The 25,216-nt window shown below is 36.4% G+C and overlaps 1 protein-coding gene across 12 annotated transcripts; it reads left to right on the top strand.

Moving 5' to 3' along the window:
• Positions 1-878: 878 nt before the first annotated feature.
• On the top strand, positions 879-20,738 carry tpd52 (tumor protein D52). 12 transcript variants are annotated; one of them, XM_079878759.1, is made up of 8 exons: positions 890-1,026; positions 13,531-13,652; positions 13,937-14,085; positions 14,353-14,454; positions 15,352-15,378; positions 17,168-17,209; positions 19,571-19,619; positions 19,696-20,321. In XM_079878759.1, the coding sequence occupies exons 1-8, from the start codon at positions 1,008-1,010 to the stop codon at positions 19,816-19,818; spliced, it is 633 nt and encodes a 210-aa protein (XP_079734885.1). In that variant the 5' UTR covers positions 890-1,007; the 3' UTR covers positions 19,819-20,321. The 12 variants fall into 12 exon arrangements, 6 of the variants coding, with proteins under 6 accessions (XP_079734882.1, XP_079734886.1, XP_079734885.1 ...); XR_013821998.1 differs by lacking the exons at positions 890-1,026; positions 15,352-15,378 and adding exons at positions 8,575-9,120; positions 20,605-20,738 and having other exon boundaries at positions 19,696-19,909; XR_013821999.1 differs by lacking the exons at positions 890-1,026; positions 15,352-15,378 and adding exons at positions 8,575-9,120; positions 20,597-20,738 and having other exon boundaries at positions 19,696-20,067.
• Positions 20,739-25,216: the final 4,478 nt, after the last annotated feature.

Below are 25,216 nucleotides of genomic sequence, written 5' to 3'. Positions count from 1 at the left end.
ATTATGATGTGGGGGTTCAAAAAACATCAAAATACAAACAAACATATAGTAAAAAATATACTGTAGGATTAGGCTATTAAATCCTGTCACCCAGTGGGTGGCGTAATTTCCTACAGTACCAACATGATTGACAATTTATAAACCAGCAATAACCGCCTCGTACTGTTTCCTCTGGATTAAAGGCAAAATAGTTTCATTGGGAAAGTATTTTTCTAGGGAAAATAGGTAACTTTGAGCCCACCCTGTGAACATGAAGGACTTATCTGAGTTATCTCCTCTGCTGATAACTATCGCTATCATGTCGAAATTAGAAAGGTAAAATGCGTGTTATTCACTAATTAGAAGATATCAAATTAATATTAGTTAATGCCTGGTGAAAAAAAAACGAATGGTTTCCTCGTTAATTTAAACTGTTCTTCTCTTCTCTTTTTCATAAAGAGAAAATACTACATATAAAAAATACATTTAAAAAATGCAATAGCAATTGACATGCTTTAGTTATTTTTATTTTACTATGCAAATGTATTTAAAATTATTTGTAATAAATTTGAGTTATTTTTGTAATTATACGTAGATTACATTATTTATTATTTATGTCAACAGACCAATATTTCTTTTAACCTGCATGGAGGAAAACTAATTTCTAAATTAGCCAATATTTTATAGTGAATTGCCATAAATATGATATATAAAATGGTTATTTCACATATTGGTCATATCTAGTTTTTTTTTAAGTTAATGTAATTAACATAATAACTAATAATTTAGAATAAATGATCGTATCTTTAGTCGTCAGTGGGCGCGCCAGGTGGGTCCTCGTGCCCGTCTCTGCCTGTTTACATCTCTACGTGCTGTGCGTCATGACGTCACTCGACCCCACCCCACCTCGCGCATCAGCAGCCTAGAATGCAGTGGCAGCTTTGAGCTCAAATTTGCAAGATTGAAGTGGGAAAGCGGGACCGCTAGGATCAGAACAATTCACAACATAAAGAATCCGCAAAGACAGGATGGAGGAAGCCGATCAAGGTAGATGAATTCTTTTGACAACATGACATGACATGTCGCCACAGATCAGAAATGCAACAAAACTCAACTTTCAGAAGTTAGCTAGCTTGTTTGTTAGCACAGCCAACAGCTGGTAATGGAATAGTGGTTGTTTAATTATTATGAATATTGGTTATGTGACAGTCAGTCATGATATATATTTACCGGGATTTTTCTCGGGTTATAGCATTTGTGCACATTTTCAATAGTTCGTTTTCTAATAATTACCTGTGTTTATAAATACTGTTAAAACTTATTATGGAACTACCAGAACCATAGTCTCCCACTATCCATCTGCAAAACTTGATTTATTTTTGTAATAAGGATGTTTGTGACTATTTATTTAACTTGCGTGGGCTTAACTTGCTTGCAGCATCATTGAAACATATGTTAGCTTTAAACACCTGCTGTAAATATGCTTCTACTGATGAACCTTCTCTTTTCATCTCTGTATTAGCCTATTTCCAATCTTATATCGTGCCAATTCCGTTAATTGAGTTAGTCTCTGAATGTCGTGCAGATAAACCATCTTTCTATTTTAAGTTATAACAATATGACCAGGGAAGTGTACAATTAAGCATAGAACATACTATAGTTTATGGTATCACTACTTTGATAGCTTTCTTCCTCTTCTTTATCATCTCATGTTTCTTATTCCTTTTATGTGATGTCATTCATATGCAGATTATGGACCTAAAATGAGAATTTATGTTATGATGGTTAAGGTCAGATTATCAGCAGGATCATACTGTGTGTGTGTGCATCATATACCTGATCATTACAAAGTAAGTTTTTTGGAAATGTGTTCCTTCTTATATGATCTGGCTAACTTGGGTTACCGTTCGGCCACTGCATTATTGCGTAAATAGTCAGCTAAGATGAAATATTTTTCTGCCGTGTGCTATTTTTCCAACTCAAAGTGTTCTCAAATTGTGTTCAGATGCCTGGTGTTGAGGTTATCATCTGGCAGGAAATGCATTGGCCTTCATTCTATTGATTTAGACTAGTTTAGTCTTTGGAATTTAGTGTAGTCCTAGACTAGATGTCGGAATGTCCTCTGTTTTGATGTAATATTTTATTGAAAAAAAATGTAAAACAAATATAGTCTATATATGCAAGTACATTGATACAAAAATTTCCAATTTTACGATTTATGATCCTGTTTTTGATCAGCATTGATACTTATTATTATAAATGCAACATTTTTGCTGCCTTACTGAAAATATATAAATATATAATATAATATAGCTATCTAATCTCTGTACAGCTTTTCCTCTGTAGGGGCGTGGAGATGCTTGAGCCTTTCCGAGCTTCTCAGACCATATAATGCTATAATACAAACCCAAATGTTTCTCAAATCTTGTTCATATGAGGATGACCACAAGTCTATTAATTTAGGCAAAAAACAGATTCAAGACATTGCCCTTGTTTAACAATATAATAAAGCATAGCAGATACAATTGTGGACGTCACTAAAGGTCACATCGTGCTTTGTTTTCATAGTCCTTTCTGACCTCCTGACCATGTTGTCTTCTTCCTGGTCTCCGCCCCGCTCGGCCTGTTCTCTCTCATCCCTCCTGGGCTGCAGTGTGTCGGTGAGCAGCCTCCCCGGGAGCCAGAGCCTTCCTGTCTGAGTCTTCTGCTCCCCTCATCTCATCTCTCTCACGCAGGGCAGCCATCTGCTCATTCCTTTTTTCTGCGTGCCCATGTCTTTTTTGCAGCTGGTGCCCATGGGCCGTTGTGCAATGTGACAAAGCCTGAGATGATTGTTTGTTTACCGTAGGTATACTGAACTTATGACCCATGTCATCTTATGAATCCTATCAAGTGCCAAGGACTCAAGTTAGTAAATGTGTCTATGATTTGCACAGTGATTTAGCATTGTTGCATCAGTGAGTGAGTCATCAATGGAAGACCTTGCACCCAAGCTATGGGTAATCCTGTGGATTAGGACATCTGATCTAACGCTGTCAAAATCAGAATATGTTTTTAATTCATAGTTTGCCTCTGCAGTCACCAGTTGCTAGTTAGTAGATGTGCACGCTGTTCTCCTTTTGCTGTCATGGCAACATAGGAAAATAAAAAAGATGAAATACTAACAGAACTACAGGGAGGAATGAGGAAGCTGCAATCAAATCTTCTATAGCCAGTGTTGTTGCATTTGTTCTGTTATGAATTGCAGATTTTGCCTGAATCCGTTGGGTGGACTATTCAGCAACTCAAGGTTGAAAGTTTACTTGATCGCCAAAAAGCTAGCAGAGAATTCTTTTGATCTCATTGGTGGAAATTTCCACTCCTGCAGTTTTTAACTCCGTCCAGTCTGCATGTTATAACAGTTACGCTGTTACTTCTTCATCTTTCTGATGTCAGTTCGCTGAAAACATCAGAACTAAAGCGGAATGTTAGATTCGTGATGGCATGAGTCGGGTCATTTCCGTGTTTTCATGTGAAGTTGAAGTAACACAAACAGGAATTTTTTTTTTAAAGAAGATATTTCAGATATTGCTCCAAATACTCTTCTTGTTCTCTAAGGCTTATAGCTACATATTTGTCATTCTTTTCTCTGTCTTGGTCTGTGCGTGTGCAGATGCATTACACTACTGTTCAAAGGAAGATTTTTTTTTTCTCCAATTGATCAAAAGTAACAATAGAGACTTTTACATTGAATTTTTTTTTTCTAAACAATGTAATTAAAAAAAAATGCTGCTCTTTGGACCTTCTATTCATCAAAGAATCCTGAAAAAATTTTTTCAGTTTCCACAAAAATAAAAAAATGTTTTCAACATTGATAATAAGAAATGTTTCTTGAGCTCCAAATCAGCATATTAGAATTATTTCTGAAGGATCATGTGACTGAAGATTGGAGTAATGATGCTGAAAATTCAGCTTTGCCATCATAGGAATAATACTGTGATTTAAAGGACTAGTTCATGTTCAAATAGTTCACCTGAAAATTCTGTCATCATTGAAGGCTGGAATACACTATATTATTTAAAAAAAAAAGCTTTCTTCTGTCAAACACACACACAACTTAATATTACGGAATGTTCTGGATGATCTTTTCTAAAATGGGGGCTAATGCTATTGATTGTTGAGCTCTAAAAATGAAAAAGCCACTTAAAGTACTTGTCTGTCACTTTAAATTCTCTAGCCCATTACAGCAGGATGGATTCTGATTGGCTGTCAATGTTTTTATCGTTCATCAGCTGGATAAAATCGTTTTGAAAGTTATCCCAACATCCTAGCTTTGTTGGAGAAACAGACCACATTTAGAAAACAACCAAAAATAAAGATTTAAGTTTTTGATCTGTTTCTCACACAAAGCTGTTATTAAATATGTTTATTGTAAGTTAATGATACTTGGCCTAAATTGTACTTTTTTGGAGCTTAACAGCCCCTAGCCTCTTTCCCTGTATGGATAACAACAGAAAGAACATCCTCCTTTTGTGTTTCACATGAGAAAGTCAGTCATTTTGAACCAAATGAGGGTGAGTAAATCATGACATAATGTGTGCGTGGCTTATGTTTTTCTGAGTGTCTGTGGGCCTGAATATTGGCTCTTACTCTTTAAGACCGCTGAACCTATACATTAATTGTAAAAGTGTTGTTGTGGTTGTAAATTACAAAAAAAAACTCATTTATCATACAATTCTTTACTGAAATAACACACATTTATTTCACTGATAGACTGTTATCCGATTATGCAATATCTTCCTGAAGCGTCTTTGTGAATGGCTCACATCACCTTTCACTTATAGTTTGAGTGTAGCAGTAGAACCGCTTTCTCACCGTTTCCAAAAGATGGTTTGGATAATTAAAACAGCAAGATCTTTATTTTTTTTTTTTTTTATGAGATTAAATTGAATTACTGTTTTGTCCTTATTTTAAATGTGTCATTTGTCTTATTTATTGTATTTTTCACATGACTGAGAGTTTTGGCCTAATAAAGGTGTGGACTAACATTGCACTGAGGGGAGAAAGTTAAGGCCTCGCTGTGACCCTCCAACCCTCTGAACTGATCCTCTTTCAGTCATGTGAACACAGACAATTTTGAACAGCCAACCTTAAGATTGTGTGTTTTCGTTGGTAGAAAATAATGCCTCTCACATACAATGTCAGTAACGTGTTAAGCTAAAATTTCCTCCATTTTCCCATTAGTCATGCTTTTGACAATTCTTACACCCTTTGAAGAAATGCCGTTTTCTATCACCATACAGGCTGCTAAACCTTTTCCATTTGCCGCCTCTTATTCCCCAATGTCTGTCCAGGCTGCTAGAGTCGCACTCTGTCTGTCCCATGATTCTCGTTTGTCCCAATCACGAGATGCAATGTGCTTGGAATAACCCAGTAATTGATTAGAAGCTGTGGTTTATTAGGTGCTTCAAATGTCCTCTTTGTTTCTTTACTGGGGTGTTCATGTTCTTGTGCTCTCTGAGCTTAAATGCGAGTCATACTAGAGCCAGTTCAGAAGGTTCCTGATGTTGAAGTGGCACGAGCCCATTGAAAGGCTTTTCCAGCTCTATATGAAGTCATGGGATTCCATGTACATCCTATTATTGGCATTGTAAAGATCACTGCCACTCCATGTGGGGTCATGGATATGTTACTGGGCCAGAGGCAGAAGTTGGCATGTATCTAGTTAAATTTGTGTTGTTTAACAAAGAGTTTAGTCAAAGCAAATGTGTGATTATTGCTTATTTCCTCTTTTTAAACAATACTTCTCGTCCGTTTTTTAAAATGGGAAGTCAAGCACCTTCTTTCATTGATATCTCTGTTCTATTTCCGCTGTTTGTTTTACATTGTCATAGACAGGTCCTCCTAACATGAAGGTTGGGGCTTGTCACGTGATCTGAAACTCTCCCACAATGAACCAGGCCCCTGTAAAGCACATGAAAAAAGGCTTTGTCTGAACTTGCCAACATGTGCTGAAGTGTTAATGAAAATTTATTGTATTAGGTTCGTGTGAAAATGATTTGGCATGCAAAGGAACATAAATTAAATGTTTTCTATGGTTGCAGATTTCATTCAAGTCTCTATTTGAACATCTGCAGGCTTTTGTTGTGCAATTTAGTCTGGATGGAAGCCAACAAGGACTTTGGTGAAAGGCAAATATCCGGGTACAAACCTGCAGACAGCAGTGCGGAGGCGTCAAGGTTCTGCCGTCCTAGACGTGCGAGGTGAATGTAGTTAGTGTGTTAATTGACGTGCACGTGTGTTTGTCACTGCTTGGCTCTTGTATATGAATACAGCTGAATAGAGTCGCCGTGACTCTTAGAACCTGATTCTTTGTGTATTTGACTGTTCTTGTTGATCTCTGGGGAGAGCAGACCTGTTTCACGTAAGAAAGCAACTGCAGTCTGGCATCTATGTAATTCCAGCTCCTCAGGGACAGTGCTGTATAGAGGGTGTGTCATACATAGCATGTGTGTATTTTAAAACGAGGGGAAATGAAAACTGGACTGGCAACGAACAGCGCTGTGCTTGTGTCAGGTGTTTCCGCACCAGTAATGGCAGTGGCACCAAATGGAATTCCAATGATTTTGTTGGGAATATTAGGAATATTGCGATGATTTGAGCATGCTTTTTATTTTACTATTTTGTATTGTGATTTTGTGAGTTCAACTTCAGTAGCAAAATCAGCATTAGATTTAGTCCTGTCCCAGAGTGGGATTATTGGTTGAGCAGGTGTTGCTATATCAAGCTGTTTAAACAAACAGGACCATGTAGAAAGTGTTTACACTCTTTGTAGGCATGTGCTGATAGTGAAATTCTGGCAATGGCAATAAATATTACAATATTTACAACAACAATAAACATTTTTGCATCAATTGTGTATTTTATATATATATATATTTTTATATATATATATATATATATATATATATATAAATATATAAATATAAATATATATTTTTATATTTATATATATATAATATATAAATAAAGTTTATATAAATAAATATAGTAAATAAATATAAAAAAAATATATATAATAAAAAAAATATATATAAATATAAAAATAAATATATATATAAATATAAAAATATTTATTTATATTTATATATTTATATATATATATATATATATATATAAATATAAAAAAAATATATAAATATAAAATATATATATATATATATATATATATATATATATATAAATATATTTAAAAAAAAATATATATATATATAAATATATAAAAAAATATATATATAAATATATATATATATAAATATAAAAAAATATATATATATATATAAATATAAAAATAAATATATATATAAATATAAAAATATATATTTCAGTCAAAGTTGCTCTTCTATCAGCTTGAATCAGTCGGCCCATTCTCCTCTGACCTCTTGCATCAACAAGGCATTTTCACCCACAGGACTGCCGCATACTGGATGTTTTTCCCTTTTCATACCATTCTTTGTAAACCCTAGAAATGGTTGTGCGTGAAAATCCCAGTAACTGAGCAGATTGTGAAATACTCAGACCGGTCCGTCTGGCACCAACAACCATGCCACGCTCAAAATTGCTTAAATCACCTTTCTTTCCCATTCTGACATTCAGTTTGGACTTCAGGAGATTGTCTTGACCAGGACCACACCCCTAAATGCATTGAAGGCAGTTGCATGTGATTGGTTGATTAAATAATTGCATTAATGAGAAATTGAACAGGTGTTCCTAATAATCCTTTAGGTGAGTGTGTGTGTGTATATATATATATATATATATATATATATATATATATATATATATATATATATATATATATATATATATATATATATATATATATATATTAGTAAAAGTATTTATTTGTCAATTATTTAAAGTAAACCTTTTTTTTTTAGTCACCATGAAATTAAAATGGACAATTCTTTTTTTTTAATGGAATTTTTCAGTGATTATTTTTATTCATGTGACCTTGTCATCTTTATTTAACAAACATTTATTTCCTTTTCCCTTCGCAATGACATCTCTGATGTTGTGTGCACCAGTGCAAGTACGGGACAGTATTCTATCCTCTTGCAACGATCTGTCGCTCACATGAAATCGCAGCAGTTAGTAAATGACAACGATCCAGTGATCCTTTCAATTCCCAATGGACAAAACCAAGTTCTAATCTTCATTCTTTTCTTGTTCGAGAAGCCTTTTCACTCTGACATTACACACACACACACACACACACACACGCATGCATGCCTTTGCGATTATGTTTTGATAATGTTATTAATGATCTTCCACAGTTTCATAAAACCTATAAAATCTGCATTCCTCAATATAATGCAGCATGGATGGAATATGTTTGCAGTATAATGGTGCCGAAGACTCACGAGTGTGTGTTGGCCTTTATGGATCAAAACATAAAGGTTGAATCCACTGCGCTTGGCTGAATCCATTTCAGCGTGTAGCCTAATGGTTTGTGCAGCTGGTGTGTATCTGAAGCGGTGCGGAGGCCCTTTGTGATGGATTAGGGCTGTAATCTGGGCCACCACAGATTACAGTTTCCTTTCGTGGGCTTGCCCCAGTGTCATGTGACCAGGGGACAAATGGATCTTCATTTCCCGTGGATGTGGATAAATGGAGGGGGCTGAGCATGAGAAAGCTGAAGACGATGGCGATTGCTTTTTTCAGACCTTGAGAATCTGGCATTTTTACAGGATTGTCTACAATCCCTATAAGGACAGTTAAGATTACAGCTGGGAGTGTCGGCTCGTGACGGAAATAGATCACTCTGGAGAGGTAACTTATTAACGCGCTGCCATCGTCGTCTTGTGCTGGACATCATGTGAGCCTGCGGCTTCCCTGCTAGCGCTGCAGGATCCGCAATACACACTTATACTCGCAACCGTAGCTAGCAAATAGGACAATCGGCACAGTGATCCTAACACGCTCAGTCACATGCAATCACTTAGTGTCCAGGGATCTTCCTGTTCATGGGCAGCATGGAGGAACCTGTCGAGGAGTACACGTCTCCGTTCAACTTTGAGCAGGGAGTGAACACTAGCTACTTCTACCTGTCACCCAAAGAGAGTTTCACTCCCCCTGGCTCACCCGTACCATCGCTCAGAGGTAACTGTGTTTGTTCAGGTGCTGAGTGGATGTGTGTGTTTAGGTGTGGACTGGTGTTTGTCAGTGTAACAGTGAGAGACAAGCAGTGTTACGGAGAAAGATACAAAGAATGTTATTAAAAGTACGTAAGAGCCCTCTTCCTGTCAATTGCTGATGTTTTGGAGAGGCTCAGCCTTCAGAAGCAGATGCTGTTCATGTGGGCCGTCGGGTTGCAGAATAACTCCCAAACACCGGGATAGTGCCATCTCTACTAGACATTCACTCTCTTATTTTTTGTTATTTATTGTTTCTTCCCTGAGATCCACTTATAGTGGTTGTAATTAGTTTGTGCCTAAAACACATTTTAGTCATTTAGTTTTTCATGCCATTTCTCTTTGGCTTTTGTTAGCAAAAAAAAACAACCTTGTGTGTATGTTTGAAATTAGAATTTTGATATGATATTTACTAGGGCTGGGACGATACACCCATCTCCCGATTCGATTTTATCACGATACTTGGGCGCCGATACGATATGTATTGCGATTTTTATTTTTATTTTTTACAAGAATTGCGATTCTACAAGTATTGCGATTTCTATATTGCAATTTTTTTTAACACTAGACCATCGGGAATACAGACCACACTTATACAGACTGTACAAGATGAGTCATATTTACAAAAACAAATCATCACATCTTTCTGACTTTTATTTCAGAAGCATCACACAATACTACTTTCTCTTGAATAAATGTTTCAATAACAAATACGTTTTAACAGTCACTTGTCGCCAACAATGTAATCGATTAATGCGTTATTTTAAGCACTAAGTTTCTATCAAAAGCTGATTTTGATCGCTATCGTAGACATCAGTGTTCATATTTGAACTTTAAACTTTTATCCAAGTACTTCTATGATAATTTTAACTATTGCATCACAGAAATAATACTATGAAGTTGAAAAGACTGTTTGTGAAACTGTTTCATGACAACTCACTCCGGGTCAGCGGCAGCGCCAACAAAGCTTTGAATATTGCGATATGATTTTGTCAAAGTTTAATAGACAGACGAATTGAAAGATCGTGTGGGTGTTGGAATCGAGATCACAGTCTTTTAAAGATGAATCGTGCAGCTCTATTGTCTTATCTGTCTCTAAGCATATGAGTAGCGCAAGGGCTTTTCAGTGCGTTCAGTCTCGCGTCTCTTCCACGCGTCCACTTGGAACATTACGACACTCAACGCTCATAGATAACGACACATTTCATCCTCTGTTGGAACGAAAGTGGCTAACTTCTGTCAACCTCATCTACAAGCAAGGATAAAAATAAAGCAATTGAATTTGAATTAATATCGATTCTGGAATAGAAAAATCGATTTTAGAATCGTTAAAAAAAAACCGCGATAGCTAGGTGAATCGATTTTTTTATTTTTTTCTCCCAGCCCTACTATTTACACCCCCTTCAGATAAGGTAATATCAGACTGAATAAACCAGGGAACTTGTTCAAAATAAAACCAGTTCCTCCTTTTTATCAGTGGGGTCCTGTAGGAGGATATGCAGAGCTGTAGGTGCTACACACATCCAGGAACGGCACAGAGTTTGGCGAACTTGCTTACACATAATAGTCAGTTTTTCTGGTGCTTAAAGGGATACTTCACCCAAAAATGAAAATTCTGTCATTAATTACTCATGTCATTCCAAACCCGTAAAACCTTTGTTCGTCTTCGGAACACAAATTAAGATATTTTTGAAGCTTTCTGATCCCCCATAGACAGAAACGCAATTACCACTTTCAAGACCCAGAAAGGTAGTAAAGACATCATTAAAAAAGTCCATGTTACTACTACAGTGGTTCAGTGGTTATGAAGCAACGAGAATATATTTTTTTGTGTGACTTTATTCAAAAATGACTTCTCTTCCATGTCAGTCTCTGACACTGTTCATGTTGTAAACGCAGTGCAGCGCTTCCGGGTTCTACACTCGAATGAGCCACAAATGTTGTTTGCATTAAACCTGTTTATGCTGCAAACAACTCTATTGATGAACCATGCTTTCAGGCAGTGCCCATCCCGGCTCAAGTTCAGTATGAGGTTCAGCCATTGGATATAGTCATAATTACTGTGCAAGTGATGTCATGTGAGTCCTCCGGTAAACCACTCAACTGTCTCAAATCGACCGTTGAACTTGGATGACACTGTCAATGTTCCTTTCCCATGATGAATGAACGTGACACCAGTGTCTGTGCGCTAGCGTGTAACTCAGAGCGTACTATAACAGTCAGCAGGTGTAGTTTCAAAAGAATTGTGTTTTGAGAGATAATGGTGTATTTAATAGACATTGTGAAATTGAACATAGAAGGTGGGAAAAGACTTTAATTTATTCAAACTGAAAATTACTGCTACTAATTTAGGAACGTTCACCCTCCCACTTAGCCAAAACTTGTATGATCGGTATTTAATTCATCCTGTTCATATTAGTAAGAAAGTTACCAGTTTATATAATCATTGTTCAGTGCATTTCAATAACTTTCTGTTAATAATTGTGTTATATTATTTCAAAGAATATCAAAGTATGGTTAAGAATACTTTTCTACTCGCATCAAGTCACAAAAGTCTTGTCAAGAGACTTTAAACACACCACGCACACGCACACGCACACACACACACACACACACACACACACACACACACATATATATATATGTATGTATATAGATAGATAGATAGATAGATAGATAGATAGATAGATAGATAGATAGATAGATAGATAGATAGATAGATAGATAGATAGATAGAAAATGGGGTGGGGGAATTTGTTGTGAAACAAGCTCCTCACTTCTGTTTCTAATTACCTTTGTGGTAAGTTAAAGTGGGAGGTCAGCCTACCAGTTTTTCCAGAAATACCAAACAAGCTGCTTACAAATGAGTTGCACACCTTCCTCATGTGATGCAACTTTAAATGCAGTTTCTTCCTCAAAACACGTTTCAAACCTCCCAGCTGCAAGCTGAGACCTGAATCTCTGAATTGACCTTTAGGCATACAATTAGGTCCATCAAATGGACATGAGCAAGCTTTGATTTTTATTATCATTTAAATGTTTTATGTTTTTTTTGGCCAACTAACACAGAAAAGACTGATTATTTTAAAGCTCTGGGATCAGTGTTTAACAAAGTGAATGGTCTTATCAGGTAATTTTGTTAATCCAATAATTATGTAAAGCCCAAAAACACTGATTTGACTAAATGAGAACAAGAACATCAGCTGATAACATTACAGTGTACTATACAGTGTAGTACAGATCTATTCATTCAGGGCTGTCATATTTTTGTCAGTTTGATTGACAGTGTTGAATTTTTGACCTTTTTTCCTAGTTATCAGCCCACTGAATAGTGTCATCCAGGAGTTTTATTATTTCTTTTGTATTTCCATTGCATGGGCTGTCAGTGGAGGCATCAAAGTACATCTTCCAGACATGCGTGAGCCCTTGGGTGGGTGTCCATCATGTGACAAGCACCTTATAAAGTTTTAAAGTTCTTTGGCACATGACTTCTCTCTGCCCTCCTCATCTTCCTTTTATGTTTTTCTTTCGCCTCCTGGTCTGATGTCTGACTCTACACAATGGCTAAATCAGAACCAGAATCTTCCTACCACTCACCACTGAGCTAACAGGACTTCAGGACACTCAGACAGTTCAACTTGAAGTGAACTAAAACTTACTTGATGCTAAAATTCATAGCACAAAGAATCAAACTTTTAATTGTTTTACCATATGAAAGCCAATTTCTGCATCAGAATACAAAAGTACAAAGGCGATTGCCACTCACAATGTAACTTTTTATATTATTAATTAAAATTATAAATGAAAACATTTATAAATATAATGTGACTCTATTTCTTGTAATTGTTTGTAACTTAATATCTCACAAACCTTTTTCTCGGAATTGTAAATTCACATATCACAGTGTAATTTTATTTCCTGTAATGTGACACATTATTGTAACTAAATATCACACTATGACTTTCTCGTAACTGCGACATAATTAGAACTATATCTCAGTGTGTAATTTTATTTCCTGTAAATGCGACTTATTTCATAGTGTGGTTTTATTTCTTGTAAGGTGACTTTTTCTCATTATTGTAACTAAATATCACAGTATGACTTTCTCGTAATTGTGATTTAAGTAGAGCTATATCTCAGTGTGATTTTATTTCTTGTAATTGGGACTTCTGTTGTAATTGTAATTTTATCTCACAGTGTGACTTTTTTGTAACAGCAACTTTTTTTTCGTAATTGTAACTTTTTTTTCTAATGTATTTACAGTGTGACATATAAAGTGTCTCACCTTTCCATAGCCCTTTGTGGGGTTAAAACCTGCAGCCTTTTCTAAGGCCAACAATTTTCAAATATTTCATAGCGCATGTCTTTGTTTTTGTAGGGACCCAGAGGCCAGACTTCATCCCAGAAGTAGGCGAAGATGCAGTGGATGCAGTACCCTGTTCACCCTGCACAGCCCTAACTGAGAAAGAGCAAGCAGAGCTCTGCAGTGAACTAGCTAAGGTCGACATCATTCAGTCTAGTTATATTTCAGATTCCAGCCTGTCTCAACAACATCTCTGAGATTCTCTCAGGACCAAGTGTGATTGATTCTCAAGGCTAAACTCATTTTGCAATGCCCACTCTCTTCACTATTTTGACATATGCTGTATGTTACATCTTGTAGCTGGACCAGTCTCTAATAGATGAGCTATATCAGTGATTAGAATGTTTTGGAGTCTTACCACATTTTTATTTTGACCATATTTTCCATGTCAGATGAATTCTTCTGTCCTGTTTCCCTACAGGTGGAAGATGAGATCCAGACTCTTTCTCAGGTGCTGGCAGCCAAGGAGAAGCAGGTGGCGGAGATCAAGCGGAAGCTAGGCATCACTCCACTCAACGAGTTTAAACAGAACCTGAGCAAAGGCTGGCAGGAAGTCACCACCTCCACTGCGTACGTGCCCTCACTCGCCTAAGGCATCTGCGTGCCGCCCGCCGCCTCTCGTACTGCTGCTGCGGAGCGGCTCCATCTGTTAATGCTTCTGCTGTGCATTCACACTTGCTATTTGACTGAATTACATTAAAGAAGTACAGTTGTGAACATTATGACTTTACTAGCTCGCTCCAGCTGTTAGAATGACATGATCTGGCGTTTTACGATTATGTTGTGCTTTTGTTAACATTTTCTCTATACATCTGCCCCCCAATTTGTGCTGGACAGGTATAAGAAGACCTCAGAGACCCTATCCCAAGTGGGTCAGAAGGCAACGACAGCGTTCTCCAGCGTGGGGTCAGCCATTACCAGAAAGCTGGAGGACGTAAGGTGAGAAGGGAAATTGAAGTCCTTGTCCAAGTTATCATCCTTTGATTTAACTATCCCATGTACCCTTTTGACCTAGTAACAAATGAATGAATACTCACTAATAACTACTAATAATGTCTGTTCTAAACCACTTTGGTTACGTTCACACAGCATCAGATAATGTTTATCACTCCTGTTTGGAGTTCTAAGTTTACACAGTTATTTTATGAGAATAAGTGAAGGTGAATGTGACTACTTGAAGGAGTCACAAGTGCAATTTGGGAGGTCTTGTGGTCCGAGAATGAGACAAAACTCCTGTTAAATGCTGGGTGGAGTTTTTGACCAGAAGATAAATTGTAGGAGTTTTCAAAAATTTCACTAAATTAAATCTTTAAAGGGATAGGTCCCCACATAATATATATTGAAAGTCCATGTAACCAAAACCTTTATACTTTTATTAAAATATAAACATTTATCAATACTCATACATGCACTGAGCTTCCATTCTCTTTAAGGACTCAATTGAACATTTTAATATATGCTTTATTTATCTGCCCCAGTGTGTTTACAGGCATTATTTGAGACAATTGAGACTTGAATTCAATTATCGGATTTTACAGACAGTATTCAGTCTGCTTCATCTGTGTGAACGTAGCCATTGTGATAACCACTTATACATAACATGTGGCTTTAGCATAACACTACTGGACAAAATGGCAAAGGACTGAATTTTGCACCCACACACAGTGGAATTACCAAAATTGAGGTAGAATAAAACCATTAACCATAGACACCCACATCATACACTGAAGTCAAAGGAATTGACATATGCTCAATTTCACCATCTTACGACACTCTTGCTGCAACGCTGGCAACATTGTTAACTGTTTTCGCTAATGACACCTCTGCCATTTACAGATTACAGTCATTTTCCAATTCTTTTGGGTAAGACTGTTTACAGAGGCTTCAAACAAAAGCCGGTTATTTTGGCTGCTACACCTCTTCATAGTGTGATGAATGGTTTTATAGTGTGGCATGCACTTGGAGGTAGTGTTAGTCTCCCATTTCTTCCCCTGCATGTTTCAACATTGCATGCATACTTTTTCTTCTCAAACCTTTACTTAAAAGGGTTAGTTCACCTAAAAATAAAAAACATTATCATCAATTACTCACCCTCATGTCGTTCCAAACCCGTTAGACTTTGGTTCATCTTCGAAACACAAATGAAGATATTTTAAGTTAAATCTGAGAGATTGACTGTCCACACAACTGCCATTTTTGTCACTTCAAAAAGTTCATAAAGAGATTGAACTGAGTCTATATGAATCGAGTGGTTTATTCCAAATGTTCTGAAGAGGCTTGGTTGCTTTATATGATGAACAGATTGAACTTAGGCTTTTATTCACATATAAACGGATCAGCGGACATAAACAGAAGGTCAACCGTACTTGCACGATGCGTAAAAACAAACCTCATTGGTTCTTGTGGAAGCTCAAACATGCTGCATAACATTTATGAACAAGTATGAACCTCATTGGTTCTCGCACGTCAAGTAAGCATGCTTGAGCTTCCGTTTATCATAACTGATGTGTGCGTTAATGAATGTTTATATGTGAATAAAAGCCTAAATTTAATCTGTTCATCGTATAAAGTGATCGCGTCTCTTCAGAAAATTTGGACTAAACCACTCTGTTCATCATCTATTTATGAACTTTTTGTGGCATCAAAGTGGTAGTTGCTTGGACTGTCAATGGAGGGACAGAAATCTTTCAGATTTATTAAAAATATCTTCATCTTCATTTATGTTTCGAAGATGAACAAAAGTGTAATCGGTTTGGAACGACATTAGGGTGAGTAAATTACTATAGTGTATGAAAATTTGCTATAGAAAATAAACTTGCCTGGCCTTGCCTAAATGATGACAAAATTTTCATTTTTCGGGTGAACTAACCCTTTAATGTATAAATGTATCATTTACATCATTCCATATTACTGTGTTTCTTCCGCTGAACACAAAAGGATTCATTTTGAAGAACTGTTTTTGTCCATACAATAAAATTCACTAGGTCCATATGATTTTTCAAAATATCTCAAATCTCGAAAAACAGTCAAGTTTGGAGTAAATAATGACAATTTTCACTTTTAGCTGAACTATTTCTGTAACTAACTTTTAAAAAAAAAGGATTATGCTTTTAAAATTGATCTTGTCATCAAAGAATGTATAGAAGTTAATAAGATGATCTCCCATCAGTCTTATGCAAAGACTTATTTTCTGATTTTTCTCCTGCTTTCTGTCTAAAAAGCAGCATCATCTCTCATTGTTTCTCAGCATTCTTCATAGTGTACGTGCTCATATCCCACACGAATCTTATCGCTCTTCTGGCTGTCGCTCTGCTGAACAAATCATCCCCTCTGACAGTGATGCAGACATGTTTAAACCCTGTTTATTCCCTGCTAATTCTCTCACACACCCTATTCATCCGAACTGGGCGTCCCAGCTGTGGTGTGAATCCGAGTCAATGATAGCGGTAATAAAGTCTTAAACCCCTCATGGATTAAAGCCTTATACTCATACTCAATTTCACGCAGCATGAAGGGCTGAGGTGTTTTTTCATGCTGATTATAAACTCATAGACATGTGTAGGTGCATGACTTTATCTCCCCTCTTGTAATGCGTCTAATACTCACAGCTTTAGCTAACTCCTATTTGCTCTTCTCTGCTGCTGACGGATAGTATACGCTCCATACAGCACTCGGCTAGCATGCCAGTGATGAGGTAAGGAACAGTTCTGGCAGACCCACATAATCCTCTGTATTTCACAGGAATACCTGATTCTGATTGCTCAGTTGTGGCATTCTGTGGTCAGATATTGTTTTATAATGACGTTTCATTGTATAATAGAGTGCAACACTTTTTAAGCAGCGCTAATTCGGGAAGTTTTTTTTTTTTCCATTCATTTCTCCCATAGAGATTTTATAAAAAAGTCTTTGTTAAAGAGTTATAAGCCATGAATCAAGCCAACCAGCTATGAGGTGAATCATAACACTACAAACTTTGATTTGAAGCAAAAAAGTAATTGAAAATTGGTCAAAAATGTACTTAATGACTTTAGTGATTGAAAGAACTACAATCCCATGAAGCATTGCAAACAGTATTAAAAACAATGAAGAAATATAAAACTACTCAAAAGCAATATATTTTAAGTTTATTACAAAATATGCATAATTAATCAAATATAATTATTTAGAGAGCGTAGAAAAACTGACTTGATTACGTCATTTCTGGTGCTTCATGGGAGTGGGCGGAGCTAACAAGATCATTTGGTGGATTTTGCTCGTTTCGACACTGATTGGTGAATTTATTTCTGTACAGCATCATGGGTAATGTAGTTTTTCACCATGAATTTAGCTGTTAAACAAGATCATTTTAAAGCTAAGTTGAAATAAACAATAAGTTGAGATTCATAAACACCCACAGTTCATTGTAATAATCTCACATTTAGCATGTAGAGTTGTGAGTTGATGAAAAGCTAATAATTACTTAAAGGGGGGGTGAAATGCTCATTTTCACTCAATCTCCTGTTAATCTTGAGTACCTATAGAGTAGTATTGCATCCTTCATATCTCCAAAAAGTCTTTAGTTTTATTATATTTATAACAGAAAAGATAGGCTGTACCGAGTCTTTCCGGAAAAAAACCGAGCGTCTGGAGGCGGGCCGTGTGGGCGAAGCCAGAGCCATAGAGAGAATCCGTCGATCTGTAAAACATTCATCGTCGAAATGCAGGGAACAAACAGCATCCACTGTTCCTAACGCTGGGTTCTTTGGTAAGCTTTCCCTCACATCCAAAAACACACTTTGGAGACACTATGCAGCGCTGCCGATGATTTCCTGTTGAAGCGCGTTGATGTGCGCGGTCTCGCTCTCCTCTAGTCGACGTGCTCGCGGGCGAGCTTTTCCGGGAGAAATGCTCATATAAGGAGTTCCACTCTGGTCTACGTCATTAGATCCACGGTCGAAAAAAACCCAGCCGAAACTTGTACCAACCCGGACGTAAGATTTTCGGCACAGAAATTCTCCGTTATTCGTCCAAAATATTTTTAAAAAACGTTGGCCATGTTAAGCATGAGAATCCATCTCTTTAACACTGTAAACAACTCTGAATACATGAAACACCATTGTACCCCCCCTTTAAATTAAAATAAATTAATAGTGGCACAATAATTGAAATGAAGTTGAAATGGCAAAAGACGCAGTAAATGCGAATCCACTCAAACTCCATATCTACATGTTGTTAAGCTTTTTTTTTTTTTCACTTGACTTTTTTAACATTTGCATAATTTCCAACATTTTTGTGGACATAAATTTAACCAACTTTGTTACAAGAAGCATTTCGAAACCTGTTGTCAACTAAACCCAGATTTAAAGGTCTCCCTTCAGTTTTCCAAAATATAAGCTCAAAGGTTCAACATTTGAAAGAATTTAAAACATTAGTATTGTAACTGTAGTGTAAAATAAAATTATTTTGCGTTACAAATATCCCTTTTTTAGTTTATAGTACAATTGTATTCTTACAAACATATTTCAGTCTTCATTTTTATCCATCCATGTTTTATAATTAGTATAAAAAACTGTATATAAAATCAATATTATTTACTAATTGTGCAACCCTATACTGTAAATTAATTATTTTAAAACAAAAACAATCAAAATAAACACTCACTAACAAAAAGAGGAAATATTTTAGCCGTTTTCCTGAATGTCATGTGACCATTAACCAACAACCAGAACCATGAACATGCATATTTGTTGTTAAATTGTAGAAATATTAACCTAAAATCTCAAGGGGTGTCAAGTGCTTGGCATAATGGACTCCTTATCTATAGAGAGTATGTGCTGTTAGCTCAGATTGTGGCCAGAATGAATCTTATAAAGCTCCATTTTGTCTCCTACTGTTTGGAAAGACCTCAGGATTGTGTCTGATAACTGTTGCCTACATATGCAGCTCTTTAGGATTTAGAGCACAGCCATAGTGGATTAAAGGCTGCAAGACATTTGATATACTGATATACTTCTTTTCCATTTTGATTGTGAAGTGTGAAGATTCAGTCTGTTTTACATCATCTCATCTCTTGCAGGAACACACCCACCTTCAAGTCATTTGAGGAGAAAGTGGAAACCTTAAAGGTGAAGGATAATATCAACACACTGTGTATGTGAGTTGAAATTGTGGAAAATCCCAGTCTCATTTCTGACTTTGCAGACTAAGATGAGCCCGACACCATCGACAGGCGATATCGAAGAGGTTTCGGACTCCACACCTGACGGAGAGCCCGTGGTCGAACAGCCAGAGGGAACGCTTCTACCAGATCAACAACCGCACTGAGGATCCAGCCTCAAACGCTCCTCTCTCGCTCTCCTACTTCACAGCATAGTTACAGTGAGCTTTGCTTTGTGGCCATTTTTTGTCTACTGGAGTCTGGTTCATCTCCAGACGGGACGTGGTAGTCCTACACTGGAGCAGATGTGTCGGAGATATGTTCAGGCTGTCCTTCAAAGGTCCCTTTTGAAGAACATATCCTGAAGTCATTATAAAAAAATTTAAATATATAATTGAAATTGATTTCCCTTATTTGTGTACATTTTCTGTAACACATCCAACTACTTAAAATCACCAATCACCAGATTTCGTTGTCTGTGTGTATAGTTATTTTTCCATTTTAAAACAAATGCCAAAAATGCAGAGCATGAGTTATGTCTCTAAGTGTGTACTTTAAACTTAAAGATTTTGCTTAGTAAGTATGTGTATTACTTTAATACAAAATATGATCAAACTGTAGTGACGTTACACTATTTCATTAATATTTTTCTTTAGTTGGTGTCATAAAATGAGCATACTTGTGTGCTTTTTGACTTTATTTTCGTAGCGCTAGGATAGTCGCACCACTGAGACCCCAGTGCCTTTTGTTGCTAAAGATGAGGTGATTTAAAGCAGTGGTTCTCAACTCCAGTCCTCGGGACCCGCTGCTCTGCACATTTTGTATGTCTCCCTTATTTAACACACCTGAATCAGATCATCAGCTCGTTAAGAGAGACTCCATGAACTGAACTGAGTGTGTCAGATAAGAGAGACATACAAAATGTGCTGAGCAACGGGTCCCGAGGACTGGAGTTGAGAACCACTGATTTAAAGGGATAGTTAGCCCAGAAATTAAAATCATTTACTCCCCCTTTAAGTTGTTCCATACCTTTCTGTTGGACACAAAAGATATTTTGAAGAACATGAGTAACCAAACACTGAGTATGAAAGAAAAAAAAAAAAGAAAAAAACTATGGAAGTCAATGGGGTCCATCCTGACATTCTTCAAAATATCTTCTTTTGTGTTCAGCAGAAAACAGAAATTCCTTTTTAGTTATACTATCCCTTTAAACTCACTTTGAGGGTCTGTTTCTGATGGCTCTATAATTGGACCACTGCTGTCGTTTTTTGTATTTTATTTTTCAGACAATAGGACTATGAGAGGGATAGACATCATAGTCTCCTAGACTATATGACACCTCTTCCCTGTAGTTTTAAACTGAATGCAGCCAAAAATCAGTGTTGTATTGATATAAAATGAGTAGCTTTAGATCCAGCGCAACTACAGTACATAATATTTCCAAGCACTAATTCTAGTATTATTAATGGATCCGCTTACACTAATGCCTGCTGTCAAATTCTTAAACTACAAATTATGTTGATGTTATAGGTTAAATAAAGGTATATTTTTTATTGATATCGTTTGAGTTTGTAGATATTTAGTCAAATTTATGATTATGGTAAGGTGCAGGGGCTTCTGCATGTGGTACTTAACTGGTTGTTGCGTTCAAAGCAGATGCATTAATATCATTCTGGGCTCTTCATTTGAGTGTACTTTCATGTTTTGCATTTTGCTTTGATATACAGAGACAAGGAAATGTTTTATGCTTGCTGCTATGCTGTTGCAAGATATATATATATCCTATATATATATATAGGAATATAGAGGTTTAAGTTTTCGATCTATCAGTCTAGATCTGATAGTGATATCCTCTCTCTCTCTCTCTATATATATATATATATAAAATACTAATATGAAAAATAGTCAACAGTAATCTGTTTAAAACAATGTTTGTGCGTTTTGTGTTGCGACTTACTAGATGGAGGGTGGAAATCTCCAGTGCGACCAAAAATGTTTTAATGTATCCCCCTTCTGCCTCACATGTAGCTCAGGTGTTGTTTCCTCTTTCCTCACATCGTCTTTTGAATAATGTTGCTTTTCACTGAATGTCGCTAATTGGCTTTTGTTTTGGGTAGCAGTTGTATTTGAATATGCTGTCGTTCATTTATAATTAGCACCCTGAAAGACTAGAACTACTTTAATATAAGCATTTGTTCCTTATGTCGATGCATAATAAAGCACATCACACACTGTCTTTGTCCAAGAAGTCATTCTTTGAAATGTTGCTGCAACTCAGCTGTACTACCGCTACATAACACCAGATGGCACCATAATGTTTACTTTCTCAAGGTGACTTTAATATGTCAAAAGATTATACATCCTGCATTTTTTAATGGGTTAATGTAATCATTTTTACGGCTGTGAAGATTTTGTATTAATTAACGCTGTACTGTATGTAACTGAGTCGCATTTGTAATTGACAGTTGGCAACTAAATGACAATTCAGACGTTACATTGTTGTCATTTTATCTTTGAATAGGCCTATACACTTGTAAAAACAGTATGTTTTATTTTCATACTATTTTCAAGCCCATCACTGGCCTACAGTCCACATGAATGTAACTGAGTTCACTCAGGTCATGTCTTTGTAGTCTATAAACATACACTAAATCGACATCTTTACCATTTTTACAGGGAAGAAATCTATTAGGCTATTAATCTCAAACATTTCCCCAGTCAGTATTTCGAAATAGTTATATTTCATACATAATATCCTAGAGACTATTTTAATTAGTCGTCTACCATGGGGTCTGCAAACACTCAAAAACTTGAAAGCTTTGTGTGCAATTTTTTTTTTCTGACCGAAGGCTGCTAATTAAGTAACAATTCAGTCTGCAACCTATTATAATCAAGCCCAGTTTCTGAAATAAGCACATTAGGCCATGTTATATTTAGATTAATAAACACACACCAGCAGACATCGTATAGTAAACAGCTGCCGGGAAAAAAAAAAAATCTTTTTATTTTTTCATAACCAATAACCAGGAGCTCATATGAACACAGGCACCTTCGAAAGGTCTTTACACCAAAGAAAACAACAACAGCGGCACTGACGAGCACCAGAACATTGTCACCGTAGCACAATTACAATGGCAGTTTCTATTTACACACAGCTCAGAGTAAAAACTAGTACAGCCAGCAAGTGAGATAGATAATAATAACAGTCACCAAGTGTTTCTCCCTCAGGAAGAGGGAGATGAAAATCTATTCAACTTTGGGGAAAGGAAAATAAACAAAACGATGCATTTAGATAAACATTGTAAGACATTGAACATATAGCAAGTGCTTTCAGTTAATGTATTGCGATATTTTATCAACTTCCAGATAATGAAATATCATCAGTTCCATCTATGGTCCTATATCCACAGACGAGACTATAGTGCGCGTAAATGCGAGCGGAGTAAAAAATAATTTATTTCCGTCTATTACGTGTTATATTTGTCAGGTGTTGCAGCGCGAACCTGTGCACAAAAGCGTTAAATTGCATAATTGTATCGAGTGAACACAGACTAGACTCTCACAATGACAAAATAGTGGCATGAAGCCTTAAAAATATCCTCTAATTAAGGCCCTCGTTTCTGCTGAAACTTGACACCGTTTAACAATAGGGCTACATTTTTTTTTTTTCATTCCATTAAAATTAATTGTTGCCTAACAGCCTTCAGCAGCAATCGCCATCATTAAGAAAAGCCTCTGAACCTTTGAAACTTGCGCCTCGAATCTTTCTGCACTGCATTATGATGGGTTTACAGAGATGAAAAGCTTGAGGGACTGAGTGTGTCAAACCCCCGCTGGGATTACGCACGTGAGCCCGGACAAGCGGCGGCGCGAAGTCGCTTTTACGGCGGCTGGTGCGTTCAAGTCACTTTCGTCGGAGTAAGATGGCGGAGTACTTTCTCTTAATTAATTACACACAAATACAGTAAGGTTCTTAAACTCTTGTTCTAGAAGATGAAGAACAAAGAAATGTGCATCAGGTGTAGGCTACTTTGTTTTTTTTTACTTTCCAACTTTATCGTTACATGTTGCATTGTTATATTATAATACCATCATATTCTGTGCAGGCAATTAGCTTACTGCGCTGTAAATAGAAAAGCCTGAAAATATCACTGCTTAGTACCTTTAAATATTGTGGTATTCCGCCATGTTTCTCAGTGACACGCCCACAACTCGTAAAGATCGGGGCTTGGAGAAAATCCCGAGCTCCCCACTGGTATTTACGACATTGTGGTGGCGTTCATGTGCGTTCAACTCGTTAATACGATACGAGATGACTTGAACTCACCATAACACGAATGGAATACCCAATAGAATATAATGCTTTTAAAAAATGAAGGGCGATGACTTTTTGTTTTTCCATTTAAATATTTGCTACACTTGGCCTTTGACCTTTCCACCACGTTTTTAAAACGTGCCTCAAGACGCTGCTCTGCGCTGTTCTTAAAGCAACAACCCATTTATTGTTTTATGGAATTTAAAGGTGCTGTATGTATAGCGAAATGTCTCTGGTGAAATGCAGTCATCTCAATAGGAATCCATGCAATCACAGAACTAATTTTTCCACTCCACGGTGTTACTTATCCATTGTTTTTCAATAAACACCTGCTAGACTTAAGTCTTTAACAGTTGCGTTCCCTTCTTTTGCAGCGTCTCTGACATGACACACTTGCGCTCAAGTTAAAATGAATTCAACTTTTAAGAAAACCTTTTTATACGCGCTTTTAACAGCAAAAACGCGTTTTGTGTGAACCGTCCTTTAACACTCGATTTTGTCTAAAACATTTTTTTAGCATTTATTAATAGGCTATAGTACACAGGTCAATGGTATGGCAAGTCGTTTTAGCTTAAATTGTACCTAATTGCATTTTTACTTGTAAGAATTAAATTAGAGAGCTCTACAATTCAATTCTTACTAGTAGCAATTACAATTAAAGAGAGCTCTACTTCAATTCTTACTAGTAACAATTCCAATTAGAGAGCTCTCTAATTCAATTATTACTAGTAAGAATTACAATTACAAAGCTCTCTAATTCAATTCTTACTAGTAACAATTCCAATTAGAGAGCTCTTCAAATTAATTTTTACTAGTCATATGTCTCCATTGACTTCCATTCATGTTTAATTACGGAGCTCTACAATTTAATTGTTACTAGTAACAATTCCAATTAGAGAGCTCTACAATTCAATTATTACTAGTAACAATTACAATTAGAGAGCTCTCTAATTGAATTTAACAATTATACAGATCTTTAATTCGTTTTTTACTAGTAAAAATTCAATTAGAGAGCTCTCTAATTGGAATTGTTACTAGTAAGAATTGAATTAGAGAGCTTTGTAATTGTAATTCTTACTAGTAATAATTGAATTAGAGAGCCCTCTAATTGTAATTGCTACTAGTAAGAATTGAATTGTAGAGCTCTCTAATTGAATTCTTACTTGTAAAAATGCAATTACGACGAGTAACGCTGGGTACAATTTAAGCTAAAACGGCTTGCCATACAATGGAGGCTTTTTTTCCTGTTT

Source organism: Squalius cephalus, assembly GCF_949319135.1.
Source record: "Squalius cephalus genome assembly, chromosome: 8".
Lineage (NCBI taxonomy): Eukaryota > Metazoa > Chordata > Actinopteri > Cypriniformes > Leuciscidae > Squalius > Squalius cephalus.
The sequence above is the reverse complement of the archived record's forward strand: the minus strand, read 5'-3'. Positions and strand labels throughout refer to the sequence as shown.

Coding starts and splice junctions, on each gene's coding strand:
- tpd52 (XM_079878755.1), top strand. CDS start 8,985: ATGGGCAGCATGGAGGAACCTGTCGAGGAGTACACGTCTCCGTTCAAC. Junction 14,086..14,352: donor GAAGTCACCACCTCCACTGC/GTACGTGCCCTC, acceptor TGTGCTGGACAG/GTATAAGAAGACCTCAGAGA. Junction 14,455..15,351: donor AGAAAGCTGGAGGACGTAAG/GTGAGAAGGGAA, acceptor TGCCATTTACAG/ATTACAGTCATTTTCCAATT.